This window comes from Periophthalmus magnuspinnatus, chromosome 10 (assembly GCF_009829125.3).
Source record: "Periophthalmus magnuspinnatus isolate fPerMag1 chromosome 10, fPerMag1.2.pri, whole genome shotgun sequence".
Classification (NCBI taxonomy): domain Eukaryota; kingdom Metazoa; phylum Chordata; class Actinopteri; order Gobiiformes; family Gobiidae; genus Periophthalmus; species Periophthalmus magnuspinnatus.
In genome coordinates this window covers 10,201,477-10,215,602 of record NC_047135.1, presented here as the reverse complement: position 1 = coordinate 10,215,602, position 14,126 = coordinate 10,201,477, and the positions used below count along the sequence as shown (strand labels likewise).

Genomic DNA, 14,126 nt, shown 5'->3' with positions numbered 1-14,126 from the left:
GAGAGCGGGGCGAAGAGAGAAAGGAAATACTCTCAATAAAACACCGATTACAAAAGGAAAGGTTTGTTTAGAGTAGGAAAGATCGATAATAAAGTCTCCACGAAGCTGGATACTGTGGTGTTGTGTTGCCAAACAAATAGTCAGGGCGGGGGGCGGAGACGTGCAAGGTGTGTTCAAAAAACTCTGGAAAAATTTACAACTCAGTAATAACAATCCACAAATTTGTAATTACTGCAAAATGTCATATTTTTGTGAACTTATCGAAAGAGCTACTAAAAATGTTTGAGGTATATTTCTGTGTGTTGTGATTCAAGCTGAAAAGCGAGGTCCGTATTTTTTATCTACTAATTTAACGGAAAACTCATTAAAAGTCCCTATATGTTTTGTTTTTACCACAAGAGGGCGACACACTATAAACTATAGTAACTCCTTGAACACGTTTTCAAAGTAAGGAGCATGTATAATTGTTTTTTTTTTCTGTTTAGACGGGTGATAAATATTACTGTATCTATAAGTATGATTTAATAAGAGCAATGTCTAACTTAGTTTGATTTATATCACTAACGGTAGAAGTTTTATTTTGAAACCACAATCACACCGGAAGTGTTTGTCCTCTCCTGCGGACCTTACCTGAGCTGACACATCTGTGAACAACTAACATCAAAGTTACGGCTCAGACTCCTCCAAACTGTATTTGTCACTCTCTGGGGCCTGATTCAACCTGTCCGGGCTTTTATTTGGACACAGCGGCGGACGGGGACGTTATTATGACTAATTTTATTTTTAGTCTGTGGACGCTCTCTTAGCATTAGCATTAGTTAGCTTTGAGCTAAAGTCTGGAGAAATGGAGACGCTTGGGGTTGAAGATCTGTTTGACTTTCGTCGGTGAGTAGTGGAGAATATTTCCCCTTTATAACGATGCAGTGCGATGTTGACTGCAACCCTGATGGGCCAATTTAGCGGTGACCTCAGATGCTAACTGCACAGCTATCATTTAATCATACACTGTAGTGTTATTTATAGCACCTTGGCTAACTTTATTTCACGGATCATATTCAGGTAATATTGGCTTGTTTATGATGCGTCAGTGTTAAAACAGGGAAACCTGTTTTCTCTAAGCCACAAACTAAGCACCGACGTCCACTGAGTGCAAATAATATCTCGATCCCTCCACCAACCCTCAACTGGTAACTGTGAGTTAAATTACTTAAACATTAGTAATACCACTTTTATAAATGATTTTTCCTAATCAAATTGAAATCTAAGCCACAATAAGCCAATTTATAATATAATATAATAACAAAAATAATACAGGGATTCAGTTCTTGGAACTGTATCATTTTGCAGCTTTGGACGGCTCTTGCCTTACAGAAAACACTTTCATCCATGTTTTTACTAATCAGTTTTGGCTTGTGTGGCAAAGTAAACCTCTTATATAATCTTGTAGAGACACGTGTAATAACTGGCATGAAAATGAAACCTTATTTTGTTATACACAAATGAACAGGTGTATTCCACGCACCAATTAACCCCAAACTAAAAACTCCACTCAACTTCCAAACACATGTCCTAACTCATGATTATAAAGTGGAGACAGAACAACCCCTTATGAAATCATTCCTTGTTTGTGGATTCATTTTTTTTTTTTGTTATTGTTTTTTTCAGATTTCCCAAAGACCCACTCGTTCTGCTGCTGCTGCTCCTTTATTCACCCGTTGGCATTTGCTTATTGCTAATTCGGATTTTTATTGGAGTCCATGTGTTTTTGGTGAGCTGTGCACTTCCAGAATGTTTTCTAAGAAGGTAAGTTTATTCCAACTGTTTTGCATATTCTATTATCCAGTACCCTTCTGATTTAGCATAAAATTTCTCTGTCTTGGCTGCAGGTTCATTGTACGAACAATGTGCTCAGTGCTGGGGATGCACGTACGGCAGAAGAACCCTCGCTCCAGAGACAAAAACACAAAACTGTTGGTCTGTAATCACGTCACAGAGTTTGATCATAACATCCTCAACCTCCTAACGCCTTGTAACACGGTGAGCACTCCACCCAATACAGTGTTTCACATTAATACAGGAGACTATGGTGGCTTCCGATAGACTAAAATAAACTGGACTATACCATATTCTGGACCATATTCTGGACAAATTTGACTTTGCTATTCATTGCATAACCATAAACTTATAAAATAGATGACACTGGTTAAAGATTAAATAGAGGTGGTAAATGATATTTATATTCCCCAAATTGAATGAGATGGAATTATTCAAATAAAAATAATTTGTGTCACCATAATCTTTATAAAAATTTATTGGAAACACTGCAATGTTCTCATACTGCCTACTTATGTTATCTGGAGCGATGTAAGAAAATGACTTAAGAAAGTACTAGTGGGTGAACCTCTGCTTCTAGGAACATTTTGCTTGCATTTTGGTACTTTTATCCTTATGACAAATAAGGAGGTGTTTCAGGTTTTGTGTTGAAATAATCATTTAAATAAATTACTCATCAGAAAGTTAAAACATCACTATGGAAAATATTTCTGATGTGCTTAATTTAATCCAAAGTTAGTACCATGTTTTCAGGAGATTTTAGTTGGTGATAATTAAACCCTGAGAAAGATTTGTGTTTGAACTTAATATTTGACCTCTCACTCTGGACTGTTCTTGGTTGCCAAATTGTATGGTGGAATAAAAGCAGTTTCATTATCCAGAAGGTTATTATTTGCTTATAGGGATGTTACAATACAAAATTTTTGTGTTTTGATTGTTGTGAGAAAAAATGCCATGATTATTCAGGAATATTGACAAAATAACAGTGAAATCCTTGATGTTCCTTCCTTTTCATTATCTAACATCTTACAGTTTGTGCCCTGGACTTGTAGCTTCAATGTAAATGGCTTATTTTTGCTTCTAAAATGGTCACAATTCTGTCTTAAAGTTTGAGTGACTACATTTAAATTTTGTCAAATGAGACAATATAAATTAATTCACAATGTATTTTTTATGACACAATGTGATTGTGATATATCCTGAAGAGATGTAGAGACCATTTCAATGGTGGTCATCTGGACACTGTTTTCAATCATTTTCAATTTGATGAAACTGGCTTGAGGCACTAGGATTTTATCCTACTCTGACTTAACTAAGTCCTGCCAACACACAATAGGGGAATAATGACCCATAATGATGTTTGCCAGTAAACAAGGGCAGGGTTTGTGAGAACTGTGAGGAAGCACCATCTTACCCCTGAAGTGGCTGCAAATTTTATTCAAATTTTAGAGAACACTCCTCCAATTGTTTTACCTGCCTTCTGTGATTTTATTGTTGATGATTTTAACAGCAAACTTAAATCCACTTTAGACACAGTTGCTCCTCTTAAATTAAGCAAGGCCCCCTCCAAACTTGTGGCACCATGGAAAAATGAATCAATAAAACAACTCAAACGAAATTGCAGAAGAGCAGAAAGAAAATGGAGGAAAAACAAAATCAAAATTAACTTTCAAATGTATAACCAACATCTAAAAACATATAATAACACCATCAGAAACAATAGAAACTCATATTTCTCCAAACTAATCACAAACAATAAAAACAACCCCAAAATTCTTTTCTCCACTATCGACCATCTTACTAACACTAATTTTAACAATTCCAAACTCTCTCCCACTGACTCCCTTTGTGAGCAGTTTGCAGACCACTTCATGGCAAAGATAAACAAAATCAGATGTTCAGACAATCAGACATTTTATCTAACCAAACCACTGTTTTTAACACATCTGATTGTTTGTCTTTACCAGAGGAAACACTGGACAGTTTTGTCCTGGTTAATGCTGAGAGGCTTGATGAAGTTTTCTCCTCAGTGAGACCCACCACATGTCTTTTTGACCCCATTCAAACACGTTTTTTCAAGTCATTTTATGAATCTTTTAGAGACGAGCTTTTAAACATGATGAACTACTCTCTTCAGACAGGGGTCTTTCCCACTGCTTTTAAAGCTGCAGTGGCGAGGCCCCTGCTGAAGAAGAGCAATTTAGATTTTAATGATTTTGACAATTACAGACCAGTGTCTAACTTACCAAAAACCTGTTTTTACCCAGCTTAATTATTTTTTAAACACACAGAACATTCTTGAAGAATGTCAGTCTGGTTTTAGAGTAAACCACAGTACAGAGACAGCCTTGACAAAGATTTTAAATGTCACCTGTTTAGAATCATAATTTAGTCTAAAATCAGTGTTGGTTCTACTGGATCTAAGCGCTGCCTTTGATACAGTAGACCACACTATTCTTTTAAACAGACTCAAACACCTTGTCGGCCTCTCTGGTACTGTACACAAATGGTTTACTTCCTACCTCACAGACAGAACATTTATGGTAAGTTTAGACACCTACTCCTCTCAGGTTCATAAAATCACATGTGGAGTGCCCCAGGGTTCCATTTTAGGTCCTATACTTTTTAACCTGTACATGCTCCCTCTTGGTGATGTCATCAGGAGACATGGAATCAGCTTCCACAGCTATGCAGACAGTGTTGGGCATCTTACTTCAAAAATGTAATTAGTTATAGTTACAAGTTACTTCTCCCAAAAAGTAACTGAGTTAGTAACTCAGTTACTTTTTGGGAGAAGTAACTAGTTACTAGGCAAAGTAACTACTCCGCGTTACTTTACTCCACATTACTTATTATGTTAAAACAATAAAAACACAACAGATGTGAACCTTTAACATTTATTTTACTTTAACAGATTGCAATTATTTTACATTTGTTTCCAAGTAAATTATAGAATTTATCAAAAAATAAATAAATAAATAAAACATTTCATTTGAAGTGCAAATAAATCAACATGTCACACAATTTCAACTTCAAGTATTTTCTTCATTAAAATAAACAGTAACAATAAAGTGCTTTCAGTATAATACTGAAAAGATTCATTACCATATTTTGCAATATTAATCACCTCTGATCTGAGCCTGTTCCTCTTTGGAGAGAACACAGTCACTTTTCTGATCAAAACACAACTCGGACCCAATCCGCTGTGAATGCACGTGTGGACAGGACATCATTTCCCATCATGCATTACGCGTTTGTAGTCCATGCAGGCGGCCGCAGTCGGTGGAGAGCTGCTGCGCTCAAAAACGTCCCGTTACCGGCGCACAAGTTACGTCAGAGCAAGTCGGTGGCATCTTGGACACAAAACTAACTGGCATGCACCGCGCACCGATCGACGGCGTCGTATCTGCGCCCGCCTCATCTCAAACAAACCTTTTATCTCTGAGACTCTGATGAAGAGCAGAGTGAAATCAATTAAAAGTAACGTGCCACATTTTATTGTCAGTAACGGTAACGGCGTTACGACGCTGGGAAAAGTAATTAGTTAGATTACTCCGTTACTGAAAAAGTAACGCAGTTAGTAACGCCGTTATAGTTTAACGCCGTTACTCCCAACACTGTATGCAGATGATACACAGCTTTACATCTCCATGTCTCCTGATGACACGAGTCCATTGGATGCTCTTTTTAACTGTATTTTAGACATCACATCCTGGATGGCAGAAAGCTTCCTCCAGCTTAACCAGGACAAAACTGAGGTTTTAATCATCGGTCCTGAGGCCCAGAGAGAGACTTTTACCCAAATTACAGTCACAGGCTTTTAATCCATCATCACAAGTAAGAAACCTGGGCGTTATTTTTGACTGTGAGCTGACTTTTATTCCACACATTAAAAACATCACAAAATATTTTTTTACCATTTAAAAAACATAGCCAGAGTCCGTCCCATTCTCACTCAGGCCAACACAGAGACGCTGATGCATGCTTTTATCACCAGTCGTATAGACTACTGTAATGCCCTGCTCTCTGGTCTTCCCAAAAAGGCTATTTCGGGTCTACAATTATTACAAAATTCAGCAGCACGTGTCCTGACTAAGACCAGGGGGCGGGACCACATTACACCGGTTTTATAATCCCTGCATTGGCTCCCTGTGTGTTTCAGGATCGATTTTAAAGTTCTTTTACTGGTTTTTAAATGTCTTAATGGTCTTGGGCCTTCTTACCTTACAGAACTGCTTTTATCCTATGAACCCTCGCAGCCCCTGCGCTCCTCCGGCAGCAGGCTCCTAGTCATCCCCAAAGTCAGGACACACAGTCGTGGAGAGGCCTCTTTCCAGTTTTATGGCCCCCGTCTATGGAACAGTCTGCCGGAGGACCTCAGGGCCGCAGAAAACATTCAGGTTTTTAAAAGCAGGCTCAAGACCCATCTTTTTAGCAATAATGCACTGTAAAGCACTTTGTGTTACATTTTTCTTGTATGAAAAGCGCTTTATAAATAAAGTTTGTTGTTGTTGTTGTTTGTTGGTAGTAAAACTTCTCCCTTTTGGGCCTGGAGTTAGTTAACTCGGAGTACAATAAATCCCAGTGCTTCAAGCCAGTACAAACAAATTGAAAATGACCTCTAGATGGGAACCACTATTAAAACCTTTACAGTGAACCACTTCCAGGCTAGATGAGGGGTTACATTGAAGAGCTTGTTTGTTGTCCCTAGCCTCACCTGGAGGGTTCCACAGGCTTTGTGTGCTGGGCACGAGGCTTCATGGAGATCCAGGAGGTGTCTGAGGCTTCAATGGGAGACACTCTGAGGAGGTACTGCTGCACTGACGGCACCACCCCTCTGCTTCTGTTCCCAGAGGAGACCACCAGCAACGGGCGCAAAGGCCTGCTCAAGTTCAGGTCTGTATTAGCACATGCAAAAAATATGTAATTGCAAATTTTATGACAGGCATTTTGATTTTGTTGCAAATTGAAATTGAATTGAAAATTGCAATTTCAATTCAATTTTGATTCAATTGCAATTAATCCTGCAGCTCTAGTCTACCCTCACTCACACTGTGTACCAGCAACCACATTAAGTACTGTATTTTATGTCTGATCTTAAAGTTACACAATAACAAGCTATTACTTTAGCCACAACTGCCTCGTCAGAAGCGAGGTAGCCAGTTTGCGCCATCGGCAGACCACATTCAAACTACACATGAGGCACTGTTGCACCAAGTAGTACCTGATATTACCAGCAGTCTCCCATCCAAGTACTAATCAGGCCCAACCCTTCTCAGCCTCCGAGATTCAACATTGACAAGGAGGTATGGCCAAATGCAAAGTTTAGACAAATTTCTGTAAACAGCTTTGCTCTCCAAATTCACTTTTGTAAACTTATACTGACAGAGAAGACACTGAACTTTGTGCCAGTTATTATTTCATATGTATAGACGTGGTTTGACAAAGATATTAACTGTAAACCAGGTAAATAATTGCAAATTTGACAGTTAAACAGCAAACGCCACCAAAGACTTGTTTAAGCTCTAGGGATTCTAGAAGGTCACATGTCTGACCTACAGTCCTGTCTTGCGCTGACCCTCTTCTCCCTCTGCAGCTCTTGGCCATTTTCTCTCACTGAGCCTGTTCAGCCTGTGGCCTTACACGTGTCCAGACCTTTCATTGCTTTGGTAAATCACATTTAAATTAATCTAATAATCTTTTTTTTTCTTTTACTTTAAAGGATGTAGCCTGCGTTCTTTGTTAAAAAAAAAAGCGACATCAATCGCAACTGAACCTGGGTTGCCAGTGTCTTAACCTGCAGATAGAGAACACACACATGTTTCTGAGTATTCTCAGTATTTGGACAGAACGTGCCTCATGTAAATCTCAGAATCTCCGAAATTCACTCACTGAGCTGCAAGGGCTCCACTAGCACTGATTAATGATTGGCTGCAGTTGTTGGGGTTTAGGTAGTGACAATTCTGATCAGAGGGAGTCCTTTTAGGTTTAAACCAACTGGATTTCAGCATTTAAACTGGTAACCTGAATGAGAGACTCATGTGAGGGTCATTCTGCTTTCTGGTTGGATAATTGTCTTGAGAACCAAAACATCACATTATATTATAAACAACTTTTCCAATGTTTTTCTAATTAAATCAGCATTTATCAATAAAAGCTAAATTTGATCAGATGTTTACCTTGTATCTGTGGAAACAGTTAAGTTCCTTTAAGAATAGTAATAATTTACTACATGTTATTTTCAGAACATCCCTGAGTGCAGCTGGCTGGTGGAGCTCATGTGGACATTTTTTGTTCCAGTTACAGTGTATTACGTGAGGTAAGAAAAATGTATTTTATTTATAACATTTCTTAGTTAAACTTTTGCGTTCACTCATGGTTGTTTTCTTGGTTGTATCACCTTGCATGCTTCCTGTTTGCTTTAACATGTTTAACCCCGATGAAGGAAATGGCCTATTAGTATATATTTAAAGAAACTGTATCTGTTTAATGCTGTTGTTTTTAAAGCTGGCTCCCTCCAGTGTCCAGACAAGATGGAGAATCCACACAGGACTTTGCAGATAAAGTTCAGGAGGTAAAAACAAAATGTATACTTCACATATTATTTTACATGAAAAAGAAAATATTAGCACAGATTAATGCACTCTCAGTTCACTTACGGCTCTATACTTAACCTATAAATCACTAACACAAAATTTGAATGTTGACTTTTAAACACGCTAGAAACACGTCACTTAAAGGTGCACTATGTAACTTTTCTGGTGGATCTGTCACCTACTTGTCTCCATGATGATGGTATTGCTTTCCTTGAGATGTTTGTTGCAATGCCACTATCTTGTCTATCCTGTATTTTCCGGTTACAGATGTTTTTATTGCTTGAAAATAATAATAAAAAAATAAACTGAAAAGCGTATGTTCTTAAAATAAGTGGGATCTCTATAGATCTGTTCTGTAACTTCACCTGAGGGAGTCACCTGCTTGTCTCCAGGGAGATAAGTTAAATGCGTATAGGGCTGAACAATATATTGCAAAAGTATCATCAACGCGATATTGACTGACACAAAAATAAGTATCACAGCATACACAATATATCGCAATAACACCAAGGCTGTGCATCTGACAAAAGTAAAATTGATTTTATCAATAATTTTCCAAATCAGTCCAAAATTAGCCTTGATATAGTCATGGGTTTGTTTTGAGTTTCACTTGTAAATTAAAGCATGTAGTTTGTTTGTTTTATTATAACTGAAATTATTGAGCCAAAACAAAAAACAGAACAAAAAATCTTTAAATACAGTAGTAATATCGATATTGCAGTTCTTAAAATCCATATCACAGAATGTATCCAATATCATGCAGCCGTAATGCCATACTGTGGAATTTTGTATTTTGTCTATGCTTTTGTATTTTGTCTATACTTTTGTGTATTTTGTATATACTTGTCTATACTATATAGACAAGCAGGAGGCCAATCCTCCTCCAGAAAAGTTACATAGTGCTCTTTAAAAATTTGTTTGAATAGATCTAAAAATAACACATCACTATTCCACAGTATGCACTGATCATTTGTTTTTGTTTTTTTAACATGTTTTATGTCAATTATGAATGTGTATTTTTCAGCTGTTGGCCACTGAACTTGGAATCATCACGACTAAAATCACCAAAGCCGACAAAGTAGAGCACATGAAGAGGAAGCGACACATGGCTCCACAGGCTCAGACAAGTACGCCCCCTGTCCCCCAAACATGTGCACAGCATGCCTTGAATATTTATTCCAGTTTAGTACTTCCTTGTCTCCAGAATGTCTATAGTGTTCCTCAGTATGACATTAACTTAATCTGTCTCCATGAAGACTAGTAGTTGACACCAAACAGGTCAGATCTGTGGAGAGGAGACACCACTCACTGTGAAAATGCATAGTCTTCAAGCTATGTTGGAGCAATAAAAATTCTGTAATTTAATAATTGCAATAAAATAATAACATTGAGACCAATCAGGTAGCACACCCTCTACCAGAAAAGTTGCACAATGCCCCTTTTAAGGTTAATTCATATATGAAAATACTTAAGAATATCAGCGCTTATCTGGGAGTTTGGTGCTAAATGTAGAATAATACTTAATGGTAATTAGATAGACTTGTCATATTTGAAGTCAATATTATATATAATATAATATTATTATATTATATTATCTCTTATTACAGTGCACAAGGCATTTTACAAACTAATAATTTTTTTTATCTAAACTACAGCATTTACTACACGATGTTTAGCTCACCAGAGATCATCGTATTTTCTAAATAACTGAAATTTCAACTAGGGCTGTAACGATTGATTTATTTAATTGTGACTAGTCGACTATTAAAAACAACTGTGTTCGTACTTTGATCATTTTAATCGTTACCTCGACTAAACAGATTTTTTTGTAAATATTTAGAAGAATTCACTAACGATATTTCAGCCATTATTTTTTTGAAGATGTATTTAAAAACTCATTGTACAATAGAAATAATAGTTTGACTACTTAAGCAATCATTAGTTGCAACTCAAATTTTAACCCATTTTCAGTCACAATTTTGTTCCATTCTGGATTACAAACTGTTTGTGTAACTCAGGTGTCAGATCCGGCTCCATTGGGCTTGGTTTTATCCAGAGCCTGAGCACAGACGAGCGCAGACTGGCCAAAATGGCGCAGCAGGTGAAAGATGTACTTCCTCATGTCCCTCTCAACGTCATTACTAAAGACCTAGGTCAGTTTGTTTTTTGTTATTCATTCGAAAGGCCTGAACAGTTTGACAAGCACTATAATTGCAGTTAGATTTGTGTTGTGTGTTTGAATAGTAGGATTTTGTTCAGTGTGCATATCTCAAATATAAACTAATAAAACATTCACATGGATTTTGTGTCTGTAGAGGTTTGGAGGTTTTACACATAATTTGACATACTGTTAACATACTGTTGACATATTGTTTTCAGAGGAAATTTTGTTTATGTAAATAATTGCAGTCTGTGCAATTTGCTTATTTCAAACTGACTTGTGATTTACACTGCAGCCATATTTCAATCCATTGTTACAGGGGGTATTATGTAAAATTTACTTTTTGGAGCTTTCTACCATAATGTCATAATGTTGTTCCTGAAGAGGTTTTATATGTCATCCATGCTCTCGCACGGCCATTTTTCATTAAAGAAGACCTATTTTGCTTGTATATATAGTTATAATCTATGACACCCATGGATCATTATGTCATAATTTGCACTCTTTAAATCTCAATATTCTTCTAAAACGACTTTATAAAAGAAACACTCACTTCCGCAAATTGCTATGCCCAATGGGAGCCAACGTTGCTGTGAATGTTATCACAACAAAGAATTAGCACCTCTGATAGATATCAAACTAGCAAATCAAACTAGCGAGCAGCAGATTTTCTTCATTTGTACCAAAAATGACTACTATATATACGTACGTTTGACAAATCCAAAGTAATGTGCAGTAGTTTCATTAGTAGAATGCATGCTGATTGTAATGTAGTTGTATGGCGATCTAAATATGTTTAGTGTTAAGAATACCCCGTAGAAGTGTAATAACTCCTGCTGTTTAAAGTTGAAAACCTGTTTAACTTGACTCTTGTTTTCATGTTTTGTTCAGCAAAAACCAACTGTGTAGATACCACCATCACAAATTTACTGGAAAACAAAGAGGAACCCCTGGAGGCTTCTGGGACGTCAGCGTTCAGTTCATCTCTCAGCTCCTTCTCAATCTCTACCCCTACCATCAAGGTCAGACCCTCTTCATCTCAATGAAACTATGCTATGATCTATGCTTCAGTACAAACGGAAAGAAAAGCACGAGGTGTCAAATACAACAAAAATCTGAATGTCTAGCACTTTTTCCTACAGACAATAGTTAATAAAATCTATGAATCACTTTGACAGCATATAATTTTAAAGCCCCACTGTGTATCTTTTTACCCATAATTTTTTTTTTCATTTTGAATGGTTTATTGTACTGAAGCAAGCGGGCTTGCATTTCCACAAACCTGACTCTTATTCACCTGGTGGACAGCCTCCTCCTTTGGCTGTAATAATACACAGTATCACATCAAACTTGTATGTCAAAGTGTTTGATTTTTTTTTTTACTTCCATTGAATCATGCAGGTGCGCAGAATGTTTAAAATGTGTAAAATCCTCAATGGCATCTTTTTAAATTAAATGCTTTCCACCGCAGCTAGTAAAGCCTTTCCCTGTTAGGGAAATTTCAGTTAATTCCATATTCTCACAATCCATCCCTTTTTATTAAAGATTTTTCTTCTTCTCTGTCCACAGCCCGCTGCCAAAACATTTGGGAAATCACCAGCCGACAGACACCTGTCTCTGCAGGAGAGGAAAGAGGCTCTGTACAACTTTGCCAGAAGGTGAGACACACATTTCACTGGAGCTCAAGTTTTCTTAAAGATGGCATTTCAGGAAAATTACTTAAATAACTGGATTAACTAGAGGGGGATTAGAGGATTTTGTGAGGAACTTTCTCCAGGCAAAAGATGTAACATTTTGATTTGATTTGCCTATTTCTGAATGTCCTTCTTTTCAGACGTTACATTGAAAAACATGGACTGCCCCAAGAAGACGGTCCCTAAACTCTGAGTCAAGCCTTTGTTCAGAAACGTGCCGCTGTCTTCTCAAATCTCAAATGATTTTATAGTCAGTCTGGTTCTTCTCAACATGTTCACTTTGGTGTTCAATCCCTTATTTTGGCTGGTTCATCATTTTGATAACAATTTGTATTACAATCCACTGACTGTGAATCATGTATTTATTTTTATAATGTCCAGAGTCATTGATGAGAATAAAGTTCTGCTTGACCTCACTTTTTCTAACATTTATTTTTATATACAGTTATATACTAGAAGTTTACATACCCTATATAGAAAGACACATACACTTTTTTCCTCAGCTTGACATGAAATCAGACTAAACTTTTCCTGTTTTAGGTCAATTAGGGTTACCAAAATAATTTCTATTTGCTAAATGCCAGAATAATGAGAACGAAGAAAGTACTGAAAAAATTTAAAAATATTCTAAGTCAGAAGTTTACATACAGTAAGATTATTATGATTTTAAACATTTTGGGAAAACTCAGATGATGCCGCAATGTCTTTGGAAGCTTCTGATAGGTTTATTGACAACATTTGAATTAATTAGAGACACACCTGTAGATGTATTTGAAGGCACACCTGAAACACACTGCTTCTTTGTATAACATGGGAAAGTCAAGAGAAATGAGTCAAGATATCAGGAAGAGAATTGTGGACTTGCACAAGTCTGGTTCATGTTTGGGTGCAATTTCCACAGGCCTGAAGGTGTCAGGTTCCTCTGTTCAAACAATTATACGCAAGTATAACAAGTATACCATGACAATGTCCAGCCATCACAATGCTCATTAAGGAGATGGGTTCTGTGTCCCAAAGATGAACGCCAAAAGAAGCCAGATTACAATTTGCAAATGCACATAGGCACAAAGACCTTAATTGCAAGCCTGAGAATACCATCCCAACTGTGAAATATGGGGGTGGCAGCTTGATGTTGTGGGGTTGTTTTGCTGCAGGAGCGACTGGTGCACTTCTCAAAATAGATGGCAGCATTATGTGAAAATACTGAAGCAACATCTCAAGACATCAGCCAGAAAGTTAAAACTTGGACGCAAATGGGTCTTCCAATGACTTGAAACATACTTCTAAACTGGTTACAAAGTGGCTTAAGGACAACAAAGTCAGTGTTTTGGAGTGGACATCACAAGACCCTGATCTCAATCTTATTGTAACTTTATGTCCAGATCTGAAAAGGCAAGCAAGGCAAGCAAAGCCTACAAATGTGGCTCAGTTACAGCAGTTCTGTCAGGAGGGCCAAAATTCCTGCCAACTATTGTGAGAAGCTTATTGAAGGATATCCAAAACGTTTCACCTATGGCATACACTTTAAAGGCAATGGTACCAAATGCTAATGAAATGTATGTAAACTTCTGACTTTAAAGAAAGTAATGAAAAAAAATTGTCTTTAAAAAATCCTTCTCTCATTATTCTGGCATTTAGCAAATAGAAATAATTTTGGTAATCCTAATTGACCTAAAATAGGAAATGTTTAGTCTGAATTCATGTCAGACAGTCAGAAAAAAAACTTCTGGCTTCATCTGCTTCATAGCTTTCCATAACGTCCAAAGAACATAAAGGTGCACTATGTAACTTTAAGTGGGCGACCTGCTTGTCTCCATGGAGATATTCATTTCCTGGAATTTT

General features: G+C 37.1%; 1 protein-coding gene across 1 annotated transcript; it reads left to right on the top strand.

Moving 5' to 3' along the window:
* The first annotated feature begins 2 nt into the window (after window positions 1-2).
* aup1 (AUP1 lipid droplet regulating VLDL assembly factor) lies at window positions 3-12,700 on the top strand. Its single transcript, XM_033974411.2, has 12 exons — window positions 3-885; window positions 1,666-1,803; window positions 1,887-2,037; window positions 6,545-6,729; window positions 7,430-7,502; window positions 8,079-8,152; window positions 8,341-8,407; window positions 9,454-9,556; window positions 10,448-10,582; window positions 11,482-11,612; window positions 12,160-12,248; window positions 12,425-12,700. Exons 1-12 carry the CDS (start codon window positions 845-847, stop codon window positions 12,468-12,470), a joined length of 1,233 nt encoding a protein of 410 aa, XP_033830302.1. The 5' UTR covers window positions 3-844; the 3' UTR covers window positions 12,471-12,700.
* Window positions 12,701-14,126: the final 1,426 nt, after the last annotated feature.

What these genes read in the sequence shown, in the direction of transcription:
- aup1 (XM_033974411.2), top strand. Translation starts at nt 845, where the DNA reads ATGGAGACGCTTGGGGTTGAAGATCTGTTTGACTTTCGTCG. An exon ending in TTGCAGATAAAGTTCAGGAG is followed by an intron (nt 8,408 to 9,453) that starts GTAAAAACAAAA and finishes TGTATTTTTCAG; the next exon opens with CTGTTGGCCACTGAACTTGG. An exon ending in CGTCATTACTAAAGACCTAG is followed by an intron (nt 10,583 to 11,481) that starts GTCAGTTTGTTT and finishes TGTTTTGTTCAG; the next exon opens with CAAAAACCAACTGTGTAGAT.